General features: G+C 40.9%; 1 protein-coding gene across 1 annotated transcript in view; it reads right to left on the bottom strand.

Annotated features, from left to right (window-relative positions):
- The window catches only part of PXDNL (peroxidasin like), a 306,963-nt gene that overhangs the window by 44,358 nt on the left and 242,885 nt on the right, over nucleotides 1-19,720 (bottom strand). The window contains exons 17-18 of the mRNA XM_005279926.4: nucleotides 10,973-12,476; nucleotides 2,055-2,189 (exon numbers count right to left, since the gene is read on the bottom strand). Coding sequence (XP_005279983.2) covers nucleotides 2,055-2,189; nucleotides 10,973-12,476 — 1,639 coding nt within the window. The remainder of the gene's footprint in view (nucleotides 1-2,054; nucleotides 2,190-10,972; nucleotides 12,477-19,720) is intronic.

Below are 19,720 nucleotides of genomic sequence, written 5' to 3' on the forward strand. Positions count from 1 at the left end.
GATCATTTAGACCTGGGCTGAGACTTAGGTTTAAGCTGAAGAAGATCAGATGAAATGGATTGGTTATATGACATGAGGCCATTTAACCATGCACTGTATCCAGTAAAATGTCTTGAATTCAAGGAGCATGAAGGCGGTTGATAGCCCCCTTTGGTTAAAGTTATAAAGTTGCAGCCTGCTTCCTTAGCATCCATCCCTGTTTCATTCACCTGCATGTCCTGATCAATACCAATAACCTAAAATATATGACAGCTTTTTAATTTTAGATTTAGTAAACACTGGCAACAAGGGCAAATGATTACAGGGAAAGAGGGTTAGAAGCTTGTCTATTGTCCTACAAATATCTCTGTACAACTATCAAGAAATTAGTAAAAAAAAATCATTTAAATCTAAAATCATTTAGTTTTAACATTTCTTCACTTTTGCTGTCAGCTGATAAACTGGTAAATCAGCTACAGTTTAACAATAAAAAGCCCCAACCTCCTTAGATTCTTTCAAGCCTCAGTTATGATGGACTCAAATACTATTGTACGCTATGTCAAATCTGAGGTATATTATGCGTGTGTAGGCACCCTTTATTAGCGCGGCCTCTGAACTTCATTTCTAGTGTTCCAGTTGGGAAAATCTTGAGCACTGCAATCCAGCCATGGAGACTAAAACTCCCATGATGCCTTGGGTGAAGAGAGAATGCCCATGCGCAGTGGGCTCCATTTTGGAAAGGTGCTGAGATTGTTTTAGTGGAGCTCTGTCCATAGATGCTGATAATCTGCTGTCAGGAAGCCAGAAGCTGCTGCTGAAAGCCTGCTGAAAAGATTTTAAATAGGGAGCCTCAGGTGTGGATGGTGGCTTCACTGGACACAGGGCAGAGACTGTTGCTGTTCCTAGAGCTAACTGAGGTGGACTTGTAGTGACGTCAGTATGAGTAACCACCACCCTTGTTTGGGAAAGTGCTTGCAAGAGAAGGGGACAGCAAAGAGACCTTAAGGGGGAGGGATAGTGGTTTGAGCATTGGCCTGTTAAACCCAGCGTTGTGAGTTCAATCCTTGAGGGGGCCACTTGGGGATCGGGGGCAAAATCAGTACTTGGTCCTGCTAGTGAAGGCAGGGGGCTGGACTAGATGACCTTTCAAGGTCCCTTCCAGTTCTGGGAGATAGGATATCTCCATTAATTTTTTTTTAAAGGGGTTGTCTGAGTCTGCGAGGAGGCAGAGTGGTCTTCTCATGGAACCAGAATCCAGGGTTGCAGACATTTGGTTAAAACAACTCCAGTCTTCAGAGAGGGTGTGCAGCTTGGCATGATCCCAAATTAGAATTGTTCTGCCCCTTGTTGCCTTGGCTGGACTGATTCACCAGACCACCAGAGTGCTGTCTCCAGCTTCAAGATCTTCAAGTGCACCCATGCAAGGAAGAGTTTAGAACTCTGAAATCCAGAGGAGTGTACCCTCGGGGGAGGTAGAAGGTTGCAGTGTAAATGCACGTTAGATAAGTTTCCTCTACTACTGAATATTGTATTTGTTAATTGATTTATTGAACTGCCCCCTGCTGATTTAACTGAGTAGTGACATTCAGTCTCAGTCTGTTATGCCATGTTTCCTTAAATTGTTAAGTAAAGGTGTGTTAACTTTAATCTAAATGTTTATATTGTTTTATAATTGGTATTCTTAAAGTAGAGCCATTGCACAGTGTATATTGTTTTATAATTGGTATTCTTAAAGTAGAGCCATTGCACAGATTAGCTCAGGTCTATTCCTGGAGCCTCCCAAGGCACACCATTGAATGTGTACAGGGCCCAGCCAGATGGAGGCCCCACCTATTTTAATTCCCTTTACAAGTAAAATGACTGCAGCAGAGGGGTGGACAGAGGATTCCCACCTATCCAACATCTCCACTGGGAGACTCAGGATCTCATTTACTGTCAACAACATCAGGTGCCTGGACACACAGGTGAGTGTTGCCTGCTCCCAAGTAACCCAGGGAGGAAAGGATGATTACATTTGTATGGTATGCAACTAGATTAGCATTTTATGGACACAACTATCATGCAAACCTGATTACCTATCTCCATCCCTGAGACGTTGAAACTGAGTGACAAAAAGGCACATTAGGGTTGGTCCCACTCTTGTACCAGGAATCAGGTCCTCCACCATCAGAGCTGGCCAAAAGTCGATGTTCAGTGGTGTACCATACAGCCTAGAAAAAGAATCCAGGTAAAACTCACATTACAAACATGGCGCTAGACTGGCATTTTGCTTCAGGCTCATTCTCTTTGGAATGTAGATGTTTTTACAGAGGTTACTTAATCATTACAAACTTTTTTTGAAAGTCAAAACACACACAATGATTTCTCATCAAAAGAATTCTTATGATCTCACAACCTCCAAAAATGTTTTTGACCTGCTCACTAGGCAGCTTCTCAGATTTAAGATTTCAAAATGTGTCTGAGACACAGTGAAAAAAAATATTGGGATGAGTAGATCCAGCTCCGACCCACCATTGCCTTCCTCTTTGAACACTAAACAGAATAAATATACATTTTTCAGCAACATTATTTTAGTAAAGAAAACAGCAGTTCTAGTCAGGGCCGGCTCCAGGCACCAGCCCAGCAAGCAGGTGCTTGGGGCGGCCAACGGAGAGGGGCGGCACGTCCGGCTCTTCGGCGGTGGGTCCCTCAGTCCCTCTTGGAGCGAAGGACCTGCCGCCGAATTGCCACCGAAAACTGAAGTGGCGGCGGTAGAGCAGATCATGATTGCGGCTTTTTTTTTTCTTTCTTTTTCTTTTTGCTGCTTGGGGCGGCAAAAACCTTGGAGCTGGCCCTGGTTCTAGTGGATTTGGAATCTAAAAAAAAAAAATTTGCAGTATATTAATAAGGAGACCAATCATTTTGCATCTAGATCAAGTGTTAAAAGACATAATATTTCTAGTCTGTAAAACTAGAAAGCCAGTGCCTCCCGTATTCTTTAGTTTTAAATGGACTGATTATTTTAATGAAACTGTTTCTCTGGTCAAACTGTACAGGGAGACTTTGGCAAACCAGTAAAGTGCTTAAAACCACCATGGCTTATTGTTAAAAAGCAACCTAGTCAGCAGCTGTAAAGTGGCCATGCAGTTTGACCAAGGCAGGAGGGGAGGGGGGTTTAGGGTGCCTCAGAAAGGGGAGCTTGACCCCGCGTCCCTCCTGATAAGAATTGTGTTAAAGTTGCTGACACATGTGTTTTAAAAGAATAGAATATGCCCCAGGAATGTCTATTGAGGTCTCAAGGTTGCAAGTTCTGAAAAAACCCACACCTGGTTAATCAATAATCAGAAGGAGCCTCTTGCTTGCCCAGTGGAACTGTTTGCGTGACAAGTTTTCTTTAAGGGACATGTCATTGTATTACTCATGTATAAATAAGGGGAAAAAGCTTGAGTTAGGTGGGACTCTCCTTTGGAGGAACTCTTCAGGATTGGTCTCTCCCTCTGGATGCATCTTGTATTCCCCACAGGCAGACGGGCTGCCACTGTGCCACTCGAGAGCCACACTCAGCTTTGGTAATTATCAAGGGTTGAAGGTGTTTTATTAATCTTGTTGTAGACGTGTGTAAGTGCTTGAGGCTAAGTAAAGTTTAGCTTTAAGTAAAAGCACTCTTGTGTTGTCCTGTTTGTGCCGGCCATCTATCGGTCGGACGGACGGGTCTCCCCTGATTTATTTCCTAACACCTCCTTGCACAGAGTAAAAGTTACCAAGAGCTTTGGGTTAAAAAAACCCCGGGTAACACTACATACTGCTTTGATTTTTAATTATATGAAATCCAAGAAAGGATCTCGGAATACTGCAATTTAATGATTAATGTTGTTCATTAACATGGATAATAAGTACACCTCTACCCCGATATAACGCTGTCCTCGGGAGCCAAAAAAATCTTACCACGTTATAGGTGAAACTGCATTATATTGAACTTGCTTTGATCTGCCGGAGTGCGCAGCCCCGCCACCCCCCTCGGGAGCACTGCTTTACCGCGTTATATCCGAATTTGTGTTATATCAGGTCGCGTTATATCGGGGTAGAGATGTAGTTGCCAGAAGATCAGGAATAGAAATTATACAGGAGATTTTCTACATCCCAATCAAAGTAGATATATTTCTAAAGTGTTCCTAAAACATCAGACAATGTGGATTTTTAGTAATCACATTCGGCAAAATAAAGGTATCAAATATCTGCTATTGCTCTTGATGCAAAGCAGACCAGCAATAGGGCAATCTTGGACTATTTATTATTTTTATTTGTATTATGGTAGCATCCACAGTGTGTGAGGCACTGTTCAAACACACAGGGCCTGATGCAAAGCTCTTGAAGTAAATGGCAACCATTCTAAAATGGATTTTAGATCAGGCCAATAAGGAGCCACCCAAAGAGCTCACAGCTCAAGAGAAACACAGTGACAGGTGAAGAGTGTTGGAGAGGGGTTATACATATAATCACATTTCTTCATTATTTTTATGAGGCCTGTCCTGCTTTGAAAGTACTTTTCTCTTTAAGTAAAGCAATGACGGAGACCTAACATTTATGTCTTATTTATCCTAGCTCAGAAAGACACATGCAGGCCAGGTTCTCTGGTGCTTTTCAGACACTTTGTGCTGCTCACGAGGCGGAAAGGTGTTGCAACCTAGTCACAAATTCCCAACAGAAAATTCATTTGGCATATGGAAACTCCCTGCTGGGCATAAATATTCCACAGGTAGGTCTGCACCTCTGTTCACCCGCAGCACAGGGAGCGTGGCAGGACAGAGCTGAGCAGAGCATCACTAATCCTCCACTGATGCAGGGTTCTCATTAAAGACTGTACATCAGTAGCAGAAATTAGAATATTCCAGCAGCAGCTCTACCAGTGGTGTAGGAGCCAGGGACAACCTTCAGAGTCAAAGAGCCAGTCTTTGCCCCACCCCAGCCCATCCTGCATCCCCCTTCTGCTCTGAGCAATGCTCTGATGCGGGAGAGAGCCCATTCTGTTATCTAGACTTGATACGCTCATCACAGCTTCTTGACTATGTCCATTCAACTGAGTATGCTCTAGGAATTATTTTGGGGGAGTTCTATGGCCAGTGTTATACAGGAGGTCAGACTAGCTGATCACTGTGGTCCCTTCTGGGCTATGAATCTATGAGTAACAGTGTAGGATAGATATAGCATTATTTTGGGCGGTGATTGCTTAGAAAGGATATATAAACTAATGGAATTACTTTATTTTTAAATGGAACAATATGGTTTCTTGATTTATATGTTCACATTTATAGCTGGCTATTTTCTCAAATAAATCATTAGTAACCACATAATAAATATCAAAGCCAATTTGCAGCTTTAGGGACTGACCACCTCTCATTAAAGTTCATGGAAAGAGTCCCATAGACTTTAGTTATTTGTGGATCAAGCCCTAAAGGATAAAGCTGTTAATTTGTAGTCTTTTGTTATTGACAAGCAGGGCCGGCTCCAAGCACCAGCAAAGGAAGCCGGGTCTTCAGCGGCGGGTCCCTCAGTCCCTCTCAGAGGGAAGGACCTGCCTCCAAATTGCCGCCAAAGAATGAAGCGTTGTGGTAGAGCTGCCACCGAAGTGCCGCCAATCACAGCTTTATCTTTTTTCCTTTTATTTTTTGGCTTCACCGCTTGGGGCGGCAAAAAATCTGGAGCCGGCCCTGTTGACAAGTATTCCAACTAGCACTTCTCACAAATGTACTTCTGGGAACAACATTCTTTGTTAGGTGGCCTGAGGTTTATCTTGCATTTCCTATACATATATTATGCTATTTCTATTTGTAAAATTTTCTGTTATAGGACTTGTTCTCACTTATGACTGTGAGCTAGTCCGAGTTTTCTGTAATAAGGCCAATTTCTGTTCTCAATTTTCACCATGTTCATCTGCCTAAGGGAAAAAAAACCTATATTGTCACAGCACACAAGCAGCACAATATTATATTTCTACATGGAGTTTCTTCTTCCCGCAGCTGGGTTTTCTACATCCCTTTATCTGTCTTTGAGGATCCTTTTTGTTTCCCCACCCTGTCCCTAATTCACCCATCTCAACTGAAGACTGAATGGATTTCATTGGTTTCATCAATGTTACACCTGGTTGGAGAGGATCACTGTTCAGTAACCATGACAACCAACCCCCTTCCTCCTCTAGAAAGCAATGCAGAGCACTCAGTCTGTACTGGCCCAGGGAAATGAGACCAGAGAAAAGTAGTGCTCTTTGTGCAAGATAATTACTGCTAATTCTACTCTGAAACACCTTAATAACAAAGCTGTAAGGATTTCTTACACCAGGTACTTGTTCTAGATTACTTTAGTTAAAACCACTACTGTCTTGAATTATTCCTAACATTTTATTCCTAATATGTTATTGACAAAAGAGGAAAGAACTAGAACAACAGGCCTCTTGGGGAACAATTAAAAAAAAAACAGAGGAAAGATGATTATTTTTCTCAAGAGCATTTTCCCACTACTTCGGCTCAAGTTCTAACAATAATTACACTGAAAAAGATGTTGGGAGGGTGGACATGGAAGGCAACAGGGCATGTTACGCGTGGAGCAAGAGGGAGTGGAGAAAGGAGTGTGAGAATGAAAACTTTTCTTTTGAAAAAGACTTTATCGGCTTGTTGACTTGATTCAAACTTGTTAGCACTAAGACCTGAGATTGTAATATTAGCTCAAATGAGGAAAATTGTATGGGGATATACAGTGCTTAAAAATCATAACTGAATAAGATAAGCGACTCTTCAGGACTTTTTTTAAGCTACAAAACTAACTGAAGTCCTGAAGTCACACTGGATAAATGAATGTGTCTCTACTGGAAAAACAGAAGAGATGACAAACAGAAATAATCAAAAGATATGTAAAGTTTCTGGGCCAAGACTAATAACTGGGTAGGTACCTGAAGTCAATGAGATCTGCTGGGTTTTCAGCACTTTTAAAAGACAGACCCACTTATTTATGGATTCAAAGCCTAACTTTAGGAATCTCTTTTCCAAAATCTTGGCACAAGAGACTACAGTACTTAATGGATAAACTAACATTCAGAGGGTCCTGTGGCACCTTTGAGACTAACAAAAGTACTGGGAGCATAAGCTTTCGTGGGTAAGAACCTCACTTCTTCAGATGCAAGAGTCTTGCATCTGAAGAAGTGAGGTTCTTACCCACGAAAGCTTATGCTCCCAATACTTCTGTTAGTCTCAAAGGTGCCACAGGACCCTCTGTTGCTTTTTACAGATTCAGACTAACATGGCTACCCCTCTGATACTTAACATTCAGAGTACATACTCACAGTTCTGAAGTAACAGAAACACAAACGTGAATAAATACAACTCAGAAATAACAATATGTAAGGGAAAATTACACTAGGAAATAAAATATAAAATGATTTACTGAAAAAAAAAAGACATTTTACCTGGGATAAACGTGTAACAATTTGCAAATACTTTTTGGGCTGCAAATTTGCCATGAGGGTATAAAAATCATATTTACTACTACAAATGACAGTATTTCCCCATGAAAAATTAATGGACTTACATGTAAATGTTTCTGCATGTGAGAGTGTGAAAGTGAAAATCAATAGATCTAGTTATAAAAATGGGCTTTAATGAAAACTCCAGATCTGAGCCCTGAACTATGGGGAAGGGAGGGAGATCAAATTTTGCAACTGAATTTGACAGACAAGTTTCCATCTCTGTTTACAAGTACCATATACAATGGAACTGTGTTGCTAAATGTTGACCACTTTTGCTCTTAGTAGATTCTCAGATGATTTAATCTCTTTTGCTCTTCGTTACTGGAAAAGGTGATTGTGCAACCTTCATCTTGCTCAGAAGCCTGCTGTAGTAGGATTCTGAAACTTGCAACCACGGTCTACATGTTTTAGCATACTGTCACTGGCTGCTCAACAAAAATATTCACCTTTATATTTTGGTTTTGACCTGCCCAGTGTGTTTGACATCTAGACACATTTCATTCAGGTTATGTTCCACATTGGCACCTTTTAAAGTTTCAATTTTTAGTCATAGAATCATTGAATGACAGATTTCTGTGCCTATGTTCCTACTCATTGAAATGAATAGCTTATCTCAAAATGCAAACCAAAATGCCTTATCTGTTTTTAAGTCACATCTTAAAGCTTTCTTGTTCACTGTTGCATTTTTATCAGTAATGATAATTGTTTTTATTTTATACACTTTTCTGCACTTTGAAACCAATGATGCGTACAGTGCTACATAAAAAGCAGTAGTGCTGTATATTTTTTGTGTAGAATTATACAATTTTAGATTCCAATTGCAGTAAACAAATTACTTACACATTCAATATGAATACTTTTGAGTGCATTTTATTTGCACAGGAGGGAATCAATGCACAGTATTGATTCACATAGCATTACTGTATTTTCCACTCCATGCATCTGATGAAGTGGGTTATATCCCATGAAAGCTTATGCCCAAATAAATTTGTTAGTCTCTAAGGTGCCACAAGGACTCCTCGTTGTTTTTACTAGTACTAGTGTTTCAGATGGAATTAAATTCAGGGCTGTTAGCTACGCTGCTATTTTTAGCCCACTAGCTCAATCAGAACTAGCATGGGTATGTCTGTCCAAGCTGGAAATTACACCTCAGTTTCCGTGCAGACATTCCCTTAGAGAACGAGAAGCTAACTAGCCATGTCATTGACCTCCCCCATGCTTTTTACAACACAAAGGGAAGGTTGAGTCGCTATTTATTTTGTCAAGCTCTCGAGAGATCATTATAAACGATTATTACTTCCTTATTTCATCATATTTAGAGGCTGGTGAAAGAAAACATAAGTTTAAAAAATCTGCTATACTACATTATCTCTATAATGTGTTATATATGTTAAACACCTCTGCAAGCCATGTACAGCTAGTGAGACTTTATTCGAGTAAGAAGGGTTACATACATTTTCTTGGAAATGCTCAGAGCCTTCATAAAAAAAAATCAAATCCCTATATTTCTCCATAAACATAAGCAAAAAGATAGAGCGCCAGTCACGTTAGGTCAACAGTATGAATCCAGCTTAGGTCAGGGATGACAGAAAATCATTGCTGTTTGTTAGCCTACATGGAATGAGTTCATCATCACAGTCCACTTCCAAATGCACAGGTGTTTGCATCAGAAAAACCAATAGCGTTAGTCATGAGGGCACTAATTATCAGTATCATTGGGAGTCCAACAGAGAAGCAAATAGGCATGAAATATGACCTATCATTTCACTTTTAATTATGGTCCCTCCAAGTTAGGGCTGAGGCACGATAGAGAGACTAGAACCACATTAACATGGGGAAATGCTTTCTGCTGTACTCATTCTGCAACAGATCTTTAGTAAGGTCAATCTAGCATTTGCCATTTAAATTATTAATATTTATACCACACAACCAACATCCTTTCTGTTTGCTTGACTAAACAAAAGCACTTTCAAGCTAGTATTAGACATAACATCACTGGGTTGGGGGGAAACAAGACAGTAAGGAGGAGACTGCAGGAGGAAAGACGGGGGCAACTCATCAGTGAGATAATATTGGAACTCATTGAGGACTAATGTACTATTTGGTGGAAATTTGTTCCATTACCAGATCATCACAAATTAATATCTCTGCTGACTCATTTGTTGACTAGGCCTCACAACAGCTGTGGGTCCTGAGGAGTAATTACAGTGATCAGATCAGTGTCCTTGTGAACTAGCTTAGGAAGGGGATTCCGCGTGTAAAGAGTTCATAATCAGCCCAGAAACAGTTGTGGGAGAAGCAGATAAGCCAGGCATCAAGAAAGAAATGAAAGAATGGCGTGTTTGACAGTAGGTGGGGGAAGCAGAGAAGATTTCAGAGGACAGAGGACAGATAAGGAGTTTTGTTTTGTCCATATTAAATTTAAGTTGATGGCAATACATCAGAATAGATGTGAGATAAATCATGTGAGATGCAGGACTAGGTGAGGAGTGTCAGATAAAGAGTAGAGAGGTAGCTCTGGTCTTCTTCAATGTACAGACAGTAGCTAGGAGTATGTGAGCACATGAGATCACCCAGAGAAAAGGCATACAAATCAGAAGAAGAAGGAGCCAAAAACAGAGCTCTGCTGGATTCCACAGTAAAAGGGAGAATAGAGGAGAAGCCACCTAAAAGACACTGAAAGGGTGATTAGAGAAGGAGAACCAGTAGAAGACTGTATAAAAAAAATAAGAAAGGATAAGATGCTGAGAAAGAGGATATGCTCAACACTGTCAAACACAGCTAAAAAATTAAGGAGGATGAGGATGGAGTAGAGGTCTATAGATTTGGTCAAGAAAAGCTTGTTAGAAATCTTGTGCAAGCAGTTTTGGTGGAGTGGAAAGGGTGGAAGCCAGACTGGGGGCAGGGGATCCAGGATGGAGATGATGGAAAGGAACTCAAGTAAAGAGCTATCAATGGCTCATCCAGTGTGTTTGGAGATGGCAGAAAGGAAGGAAGGAGGAGAATAGCTGGAGAGATAAGTAGGACTGAGGATGGGGAAACCTTATGATGCTTGTATGTTGAAGGAAAGACGCCAGAGGAGAATGACAAGTTAATTAGAAGAGTAGATGTGAGGTTAAAAGTGGGGGTAAGAGAGTTCAGATGGGAGATGAATGTGGTCAAAAACGTAGGTGGAGCACTTGAGGAGAGCAGGCAAAAAGGGTCAGTGCCAGTTATTGGGAAAAAGGAAAAGGGCTGAGAAAGGCTGAGGGAAGATAGAGGAAGAGAGATAGAGATCTGGAAGGAGAGAGATCTCATCAATCTTGTCTGAAAAAACAAGAAAGGAAATTGCATGGAGAGGGAGAGAGGTGTGTAACTAAGATTTTAAGAGGGAGTTTGCAGTTAAGCAATTTTAAAACCATTTAAAAACAGACTTGCCATGGCCTCTGATGAGACATTAAGATATAGTATTAACTGCCATGTATCACACACAATAAGTGTATTTTCACTAATACTCACTTTTTCAGCTTCTCTCTAATTTTTGGCTCTTTAATCTCATTGTGAAGATCCTCAAACTTCTCAACTGAGGTTAAATTACAGAAAACCCTATAGTCAACGTATGGAGGAATCCCATGGTCACGCCCCCTCTGGATATTCGTAGCTGCCAGATCCAGAGCCACTGAGTGTGCCATGGAGAAAAGCCTCTCGGTCAGCTCCAGGTTCAAAAGCTGAGAAGATACTCGCATTTTACCAGCAACGCCAAAAAGGCCACGCAGGAGTGGATCAATGCCACCTTCCTGGATTATCCGGAATGGTGAAAAGAAAGCTTTGTGGAGTGGAAGGTGGCCTTGTGGGATTTCTCCAAAGGTCTCATTCAAGCGATAAAGAATCGGATTGATCAATGTGTGGCCAAACCTAAAAGCTGCAGTTGCAAAGGCATTAATAATCCCGGCATTCACATTGGGGTTATAACCTTTGTAGTCACCCATCATCTTCATGCCATGGTCACCAAGGATCTTGGGTAGCCAGTGGCTATAGGTAATATGTTGCATCTGCGCACCAACAATCTTTCTGGCTTCATTGTAAATAGTATCTCCATCCCAGTGTGGGTTCATTTTCAACAGTGCCCTTGCTATGCGGTTATGTTCACGGAACCACAATGTGTGCATGGCTGTGAGGCCCAGCTGCTCATTGGCTCGGTGATCTCCTGCAAGGAAGCAAGGTATAGAGCTTTCATTTTCATCTCTTGTGCATTCAGTCGGGGGACCTGTGGCAAATGGTAATAAGTGCTTTCCAGAAGATGGGACAAGCAGGCCTTCCTTGAGGAGACCATGTTGATTTGTATTATCCCTTAACTCTTCTGGCTCCCTGTCAGAGCTTCCATAAATGTTAGAAGCATCGATATATGATGTTAGATGGTTTATCTGCTCCCTTGCATAGACTGAATTCATTATTAAAGAGGTCATCCCACTTCCACAAACTGGGCTTGAGCGAACAAACAACATGCATTTAGAATTTGTCACTCGGGGATCATTCTGAGGAATAATGATGGGGAAGCAAGGTGGATCATTAGTACACACTGAGCTACAAGACTGTCCATCAGAAAAACGAGACATACTCAGTGCAGGCACTGTCTGATCCAAGTCATGGTCTAAAAACTGGCCCCACTGCATGAGCATATGCGTGTACCTATCATCAGGAGTTATGGTCTCTGTACCAATCATTTCTGTTGAAATAAGCCTTGGTAGTGGAAGAGGATAGCCATTATACAAAGAGTCATGACTGACACTCCTGGGTAAGTTAAAGCCATTTTCGTACACAGGTTTAAGGATCCGTTCGAAAGCAATCAAAGAGGCACCCCACATTGGGTGCTGTAGGTTGTTGCATGTTCCATCGTAGCTTCTGTACTTTTGATGGAAACAGATGTCAGAGCAGTTTGGGAAACGCCTGTGAGCTGTACATCCAGAGAGATTGGCAATCAGACTGAGGTAGTGTGGGGAAACCAGGTCATTGTAGCGAAACTCTGAAACACAACATTTGAAGAAATTAATTGATCTCATATAAAAGAGAAGTGTAAGAATCCATGCAAGATTCTTAAGTTCAATAGTAATTAATGGTGTTTATACCTGGATAAAAGTCTCTTTATCTTAAAGTGTTTGTCATGATATAGGCCTTACTGAATTTCTGATAGACTGTGGGTCTGCTCCTGCTCCTGGAGAAGTTAATGGCAAATCTCCCACTAACTTAAACAGCGGTCAGGATTGAGCTGTGGAGGAAACACTGAAGTGATAGCAACAACAGCTAAAGTGGGGCGTGATGTGAATACCAGAGAGGGCTAAAAAATAATATACAGAAATGCTAAAACTCTATAAAATAGGTTTGAAATATGGGCAGGTAACAACCAACTGATATTTAAGATGGAAAATGCAAGCTAATATAGCTGGAAGATGAGGGAGGAGGGAGAGAAGCCTTATCAATGGGAGGCAGATATTTGGAAGGCAGTAATGCTGAAAGAGGACTAAGAGTGATAGTGCAAATTAAATTTGAGCTAGCAATGCAACATGAGAGCAAAAATATGATTTTGTTTCTGTTTTTAAAGCAGAGACGTTGTCATGGACTAGGGAGGTAATAATCGCTGATGAAACCAGACCGAGAATACTGCATTCAGTTCTTGAACCTGAATGACAGCAAGTTTTAGATAAACTGGAGAAAATTCAGAGAAGAACAACTGACAATATTTAAAGGGCTGAAGGGATTGATTTATGAAGAAAGATAAAAAGAAATTTAATAGCTTGGCCAAACAAAGGCTAACAGGGATATTAGAACTGTCTACGAGTATTTGGTGGATAGAAACATCAAAGAAAAAGAATGCACCAGGGGATGAGAATAAACTGATAGGAGGAAATTGGGCAAAGGAACACACAGGGTGAACATTAGAAAACTGTTTTTAAACATAAAAATATATTAGCCTTCAGAAGACACTCCCACTGAAGATGTCAAGTGTCAGAGGGGTAGCTGTGTTAGTCTGGATCTGTAAAAAGCAACAAAGAGTCCTGTGGCACCTTGTAGACTAACAGACGTATTGGAGCATAAGCTTTCGTGGGTGAATACCCACTGCATCCAACGAAGTGGATATTCACCCACGAAAGCTTATGCTCCAATACGTCTGTTAGTCTACAAGGTGCCACAGGATTCTTTGTCACTGAAGATGGTGAATGATCCATCATTTCAGTAATTTAAAATTGAACTGAATAAAGCACTGGAAAGTATACCATAGGAATGAATCTGAGATTGGCATGGGATAAACTACTGGTAGAAGTTTTTATATCCGCTCCATCTCTAATTTCTACAGTTCCATAAACCACACAAAAATACCCTGCATAAATCAGAATATTCTTTCAGTTATTTATAATTTTTTCACTACTGAAAACAGTCCTCTAAAGCTCTTCTACACATTTCCGTTGTAGCTCAATGTACATCAGTGCCACATCCTGCCCACAATACATTTCTCTTGTAATAAACTCCATTGCAAAATGTACATTACTAAGAAATTGGGTAAAGGGGAGACTACAGAAGGTCATACTGAAAGGTGTACTGTCAGTATGGAGGGAGGTTCCTAGTGGATTGGTCTTGTGACCAATCTTATTTAACATTTTAATTAATGATCTTGACCCAAAAATGGGAGTATGCTAATAAAATTTGGGATGACAGAGAGTTGGGAGACATTGCCAATACAAAGGAGGACCAGAATATCAAACAAGATTTGGATGACCTTAAAAACTGGAGTAATAGAAATGGGATGAAATTTAATAGTGCAAACCGCAAGGTCATGTACTTAGGTAGTTGTGACAGAATGTATCCTGTGTCCACACCCTGAACACTATTGCAATAATCTTTATACAAAGTATGCCTTGTGAGATATTTAAAAACTCAATTTGCTGACCAATAATATCATGGCAAAATACATGTAGCAGTGATATATGTGAAGCTATAAACATAAACTGAGATAATGACTAAAAGTATGTTTTCTGGAGAAGGGAGTGGGCCAAACCAGTTCCTCAGAGACAAAGAGCAAGCTGATGCCTCAGCCAGGTGTAAACAAGGCTGATAGGCCATTACTTGCTAGGTGGCCATTCTTTGGCAGGAAAGGGGACAAGGGCAAAAATATCTACCTCTTAGAAAAGAAACAGCATGCAGTTGCCTTCCACACAGACCGCCTGTTGCCTTTCTCCCAGCTGGAAATGCTTCTCAAAACGGGCAACAAACTATAACAAGATACCCCAAGGCACCCCCTCTCTTCCTCCCTTTCTGTCCACTGATTCACTGAACAAAATGGGACAAAGGAAGCAGCCATTAAACAGAAGGGGTCCTGGCCTAAGAAGTTTAGCCAGTAAGACTTTTTCTCTTCATATGCTTTCAACACTTTGCTTTGACTTTAACATAGTTTGGTAAATTAGACATTAGTTGTGTTTTATCTTTATTTTTCTTGTAACCATTTCTGACTTTTATGCCTCATTACTTGTATTCATTTAAAATCTATCCTCCGTAGTTAATAATTTTGTTTTATTGTTTTATCTAATCCGGTGTGTTTAAATTGAAATGTCTGAAGAACTAGTAAGATGGCATAGTATTCTTAAAGTAATAATGGACTGAACTTAATAATACTTCTATTGTCCTGCAGAGGGCTGCGCAGTACAGGACATATATTTCTGGGGGGAAATCTAAGACAGAGTATGTTGGGGTCACCTTGCATTATAACTAAGGCTGGTAAGAGCCAAGGTGCGGCTGGCTGGCTGCAACACACACATAGACATAGTTAGAGACTGTTTGTGAGAAGTCCAAGCTGGAGGCTACAGCTGCAAAGCAATGTAAAGGGAACCGAAGCTTAGAGGGTAGGGGTGATATGTCTACTCATTAATCTGGACTGTACCATAGGTATGTCACAGTTATATTCTGCTATAAGTTGGGGTAGCAACAGAGTAGGAGCTGGAAGCAACAGAGTAGGAGAAAGACCTGGGTGTATTGGTTGATGACAGGATGACTATGAGCTGCTAATGTGATATGGCTGTGAAAAAGGCTAATAAAATCCTAGGATGCATCAAGTGAGGTATTTCCAGAAGAGACAGGGAAGTATTATTACCATTATACAAGGCACTGGTGAGACTTCATGTGGAATACTGGGTGCAATTCTGGTTTCCCATGTTAAGAAAGATGACTTCAAACTGGAACAGATGCAGAGAAGAACTACTAGGATGATTAGGGGAATGTAAAACCTACCATATGAGAGGAGACTCAAGGAACTTGACATGTTTAGCCTAACAAGAAGAAGGCTGAGGGGAGATATGATTGCTTTCTATAAATACATCAGAGAGATAAGCACAAGGGAGGGAGAGGAGTTATTTACGTTAAAGGCCAATGTTGGCACAACAACAAATGGATATAAACTGTCCATCAACAAGTTGAGGCTTGAAATTAGATGAAAGTTTCTAACCATTAGAGGAGAGGGTTTCTGCTTAACTTTGGAGCTGTGATGTACCCTGCATCTATTCCCCCTGTGTTGGAGTCTGATCAACTCAGCGTAGCACTGCTGTATGGCAAATAAAGATACCTGCGTGACAAAGGCTGGAGTAGAACTGAGTTCTTGGGAAACGGAGTGGAAAGAGGTCTCGGAGGGAATCCCAACAAGGACTTCAGTAACTCGGCCAGAGGTTATAGCACTATTGCAGGAGTAGGTGAGTGAGGTTCTGTGCCCTGCAACTTATCGGAGATCAGAGTAGATAATCATGATTGCCCGTTTTGACTTTAGTGTCTATGAGTTAGCCACCTCTGCAACAGCTTCCCTTTTCCATTTATATCCCTGCCCCAGACTAGCCATGTGAGAGGTAGGGAAACTGGTAATGCCTCACATGCTGGGTTGGAAAGGGATACACCTCAAACTTTCTTTGCCTCTGATTAACTCCAAGTGATGATATAATGGAGTGACAACATATAACCAATAGTTATCTAGTGGGACCAATTCTTTCAAAATACAATAGTGATTACATGGATGCATCCCTGCTGTATGTGAATATGAATGGTGTAGATGAATTGCATTTAAATTATAATTTAAAACATAATAGCAGTAAAGAATAAACTCTAAGGTAAATGAGAGGAAGAGTGCTTTGGAACAAATTACCTGGAATAAAATGATAAAATAATAATTTGTTTATTATGTTCTAATATTAACTACCCTGTATGGGGAAAAAACACATAATCCCTGAACTAAAAGTTCAGATTCCATCTGCACAGGCAAAGTTGTTACCCCTCTGAATCTTTTATATTAAAGATTAAAAAGTAACTTGAAAATAAACTCAAGGCAAAGATTGGTTTTATAGTAAATATACTTGTTATTAGCTCTGAGAAAAAAATAGCTGGAACTTCTTCTTACTGAAAAAAAAACAAAACAGGTGCTGAACATCTGGCTCCTATACTAAAGCATTGCATAAGGAGTTTCAAACACTTATAACATTTGGTATATGAAAACACAATGACACCAAAGGCTGTGAATATGGAAGGAAAATTACCTTTTATTTGTAAGAGCACAACAATAGCAAAAAAAAAAAATTAAGCACAGAATGTGATCACTGATAACAGCAAATCTTTAGTGTTTCTTATGGTTAGTTTGTTTAAAATACCACCCAACACTTTCTCTAAATCCTATCTGATATCACAGGCTTTGTACAAGAAATATCAATGACAGGTAATGTCAGTCACCCAACCTAATGTTTTAAAAAAGATGGACATAATGTATATTTGTGGAGAATGTGGGAATTATCTGCATTGTTCTGTATTAATTTTATATCTGTCTATGGGGTTGGTGGTTATTGTGTTGCTGGCTAAAAGGTATCTCAAGAGTTAAATCAGTTTGAGCTAGCTTTGAACTGCAGATACCAAAAGCTACTGGGTTTACACAGCCATATTCACATGTCCATTGGACACAATAATTCCTTTGAAGCTTACCTCTGCAGATGTGGAATTGGGTGTGGCTAGTTCGGAGGGAAGGAAGGTGGAAAGCCTCCAGCTGGAAACCAAGGTTTTTTTTTTATGATGGAACTTTCAAACAAAGAGGTTGGAGAAGCAGTTAAAAAGCGGAGCCTTGGAGAAGAGGGGAGACAGAGGAGTTGCAGAGAATCTGATTGTAACATGGTCCCCAGTTGCTGAGGCACTAGGAATAAGTAAGGACCTACCTAAACTTTCAAGGGACAGCCATGTTTATGTAAGACAATATGCATGTAGGTTTGTCTTATGTTTTACCCTTTTCTCCCTGATTCTGATGCTGCTATGAACAAATAAATCACTCTGAGTGATTTGAACAAGCTTTGTTCTCTGTCACTGGAGATTCTAGAGCAGATGTCAAACCTAGTTGGACCCCATGGAGGTAATACTGTTGGTAAACAGAGGGTGCTATAACCTGGTGGTCCAGTAAAAAGTGTGGTGAATCATGGGATTCAAATATGAAAGAAGTGCATCAAAGATGGCCACAGCGGGAGACAGGACATTGGATGAGGTGAGCCGGTACTCTGAGGTGGTACTGAGAATTCACTCTCTCATGTGCTTGGCTAGCTGGTTCTTTCTCAGATGCTCAGCATGTATTTGATAGCCATATGTTGGGTTGGGAAGGAATTTTCTCCCATGTCAGATTGGCAGTGACCTTGGGGATTTTTCACCTTCCTCTGCAGCATGAGGTGAGGGTTGCTTCCCAAGATCATCTGGGTCTAGATCATTTAACCAACTCCCTGCCACTGCAGGGGTCTCAAGCATAGATGCATCTCAGTCCCTTCTATTGTCTGCCTGTGGCATACAATAGTTTAGTCTCCTGAGGGCTGTGATATCTTGGTCTAATTTTGGTTCTTGGGTTTGCAGTTGCTGGGTGGTGTTGGTGGCCTGTGATGTACAGGAGGCCAGACTAGATGACCTGGTGGCCCCTTCTGACCTTGAATTCTGTAACTCTGGCTCAGGCCTTTCGCTGACAAGAAGTGCCCACAGACTGATCACAGGTATGGTTCACCCCTCATCCAGAACAATATCATATAATCTCATAGATATAAATCATATACACAGAGCCAATGACAGCAGGGATTCTTAAAGAAGTATCTTTAGAATGAGAAAAGAAGAACAGAGGAACAGAAAAGAGGACCAGCTGCCCACATCAGATAGATCTAGCCTCCATCGATCTCAGGTGTTCCATCCCCCGTGGATCCATAGAATAAACAGAATTAGGAATTCCTGTCCCTTCCTTATTTTGAAGCCCCCTAAACCGCTACCCAGTGAGGGGCCAAAGAGACAATCATGCCTTTAATTTTGACAATAATTTCATGTTATTACATAGTAATAATAGATAGCATGTTTAAAACAAACATAAGGAAATGCTTCTTCATACAAAAACAGAGTCAACCTGTGGAACTTATTGCCAGGGGATGTTGTGAAGAACCAAAGTATAACTGGATTCAAAATAGAATTAGGAGAATAGGTCCATCAATGGCTATTAGCCAAGATGGTCAGGGACACCGCCGCATATTCTGGGGGTCCCTGAGCCACTGACTGTCAGAAGCTGGGACTGGATGACAGAGAGTGGCTCACTTGATAATTGCCCTGTTCTGTTCATTCCCTCTGAAGCAGTGGTGGGCAATGGCGGGTGGCTGTGCCTATGGACGGTCAATGTAAACACTGTCTTGAGGCCCGCCAGCAGATTACCCTGACAGGCCACGTGCCTGCTCTGAAGCATCTGGCTCCAGCCACTGTCAGAAAACAGGATACTGGGCTAGATGAACCATTGGAGTGACTCTTATGTTCTAATAATGGTATGATTGTATATTAACTCCATATTAAAGAATTGCAATAGAGGGATTTTTGTTAATGTTCCACCTTGCAGTGCTTTTCATTACTATATTGAAGGAAGAGCCAGAGAATTATAAATGTGTATTCTTGTGTTAAGCAATAGTGAGGATACAGACATGGACAGTTACACTTCAGGAGATACTGCTGTGCCATCAAAGTCCTCCAATTTATGCCCCAGCACCATCTGATGAAGCCTTGAGGTCCTCCACATTGTCTCTGAAACTCAGGAACAAAGTCACCCAGTTAAATCCTCCACTACTACTTCTTCCATATGGCTGGTGTAGAGCAGCAACTACAATTTCACCCGAACTGCATCGAGTCAAATGGCTACATCAGAAGTAGCAGAATTTATTGCAGTGATGCCTCCTTCATATTCATAAATTGGGTGGT

The sequence above is a fragment of the Chrysemys picta genome, chromosome 2 (genome assembly GCF_011386835.1).
Source record: "Chrysemys picta bellii isolate R12L10 chromosome 2, ASM1138683v2, whole genome shotgun sequence".
In the NCBI taxonomy this organism is placed as follows: domain Eukaryota; kingdom Metazoa; phylum Chordata; order Testudines; family Emydidae; genus Chrysemys; species Chrysemys picta.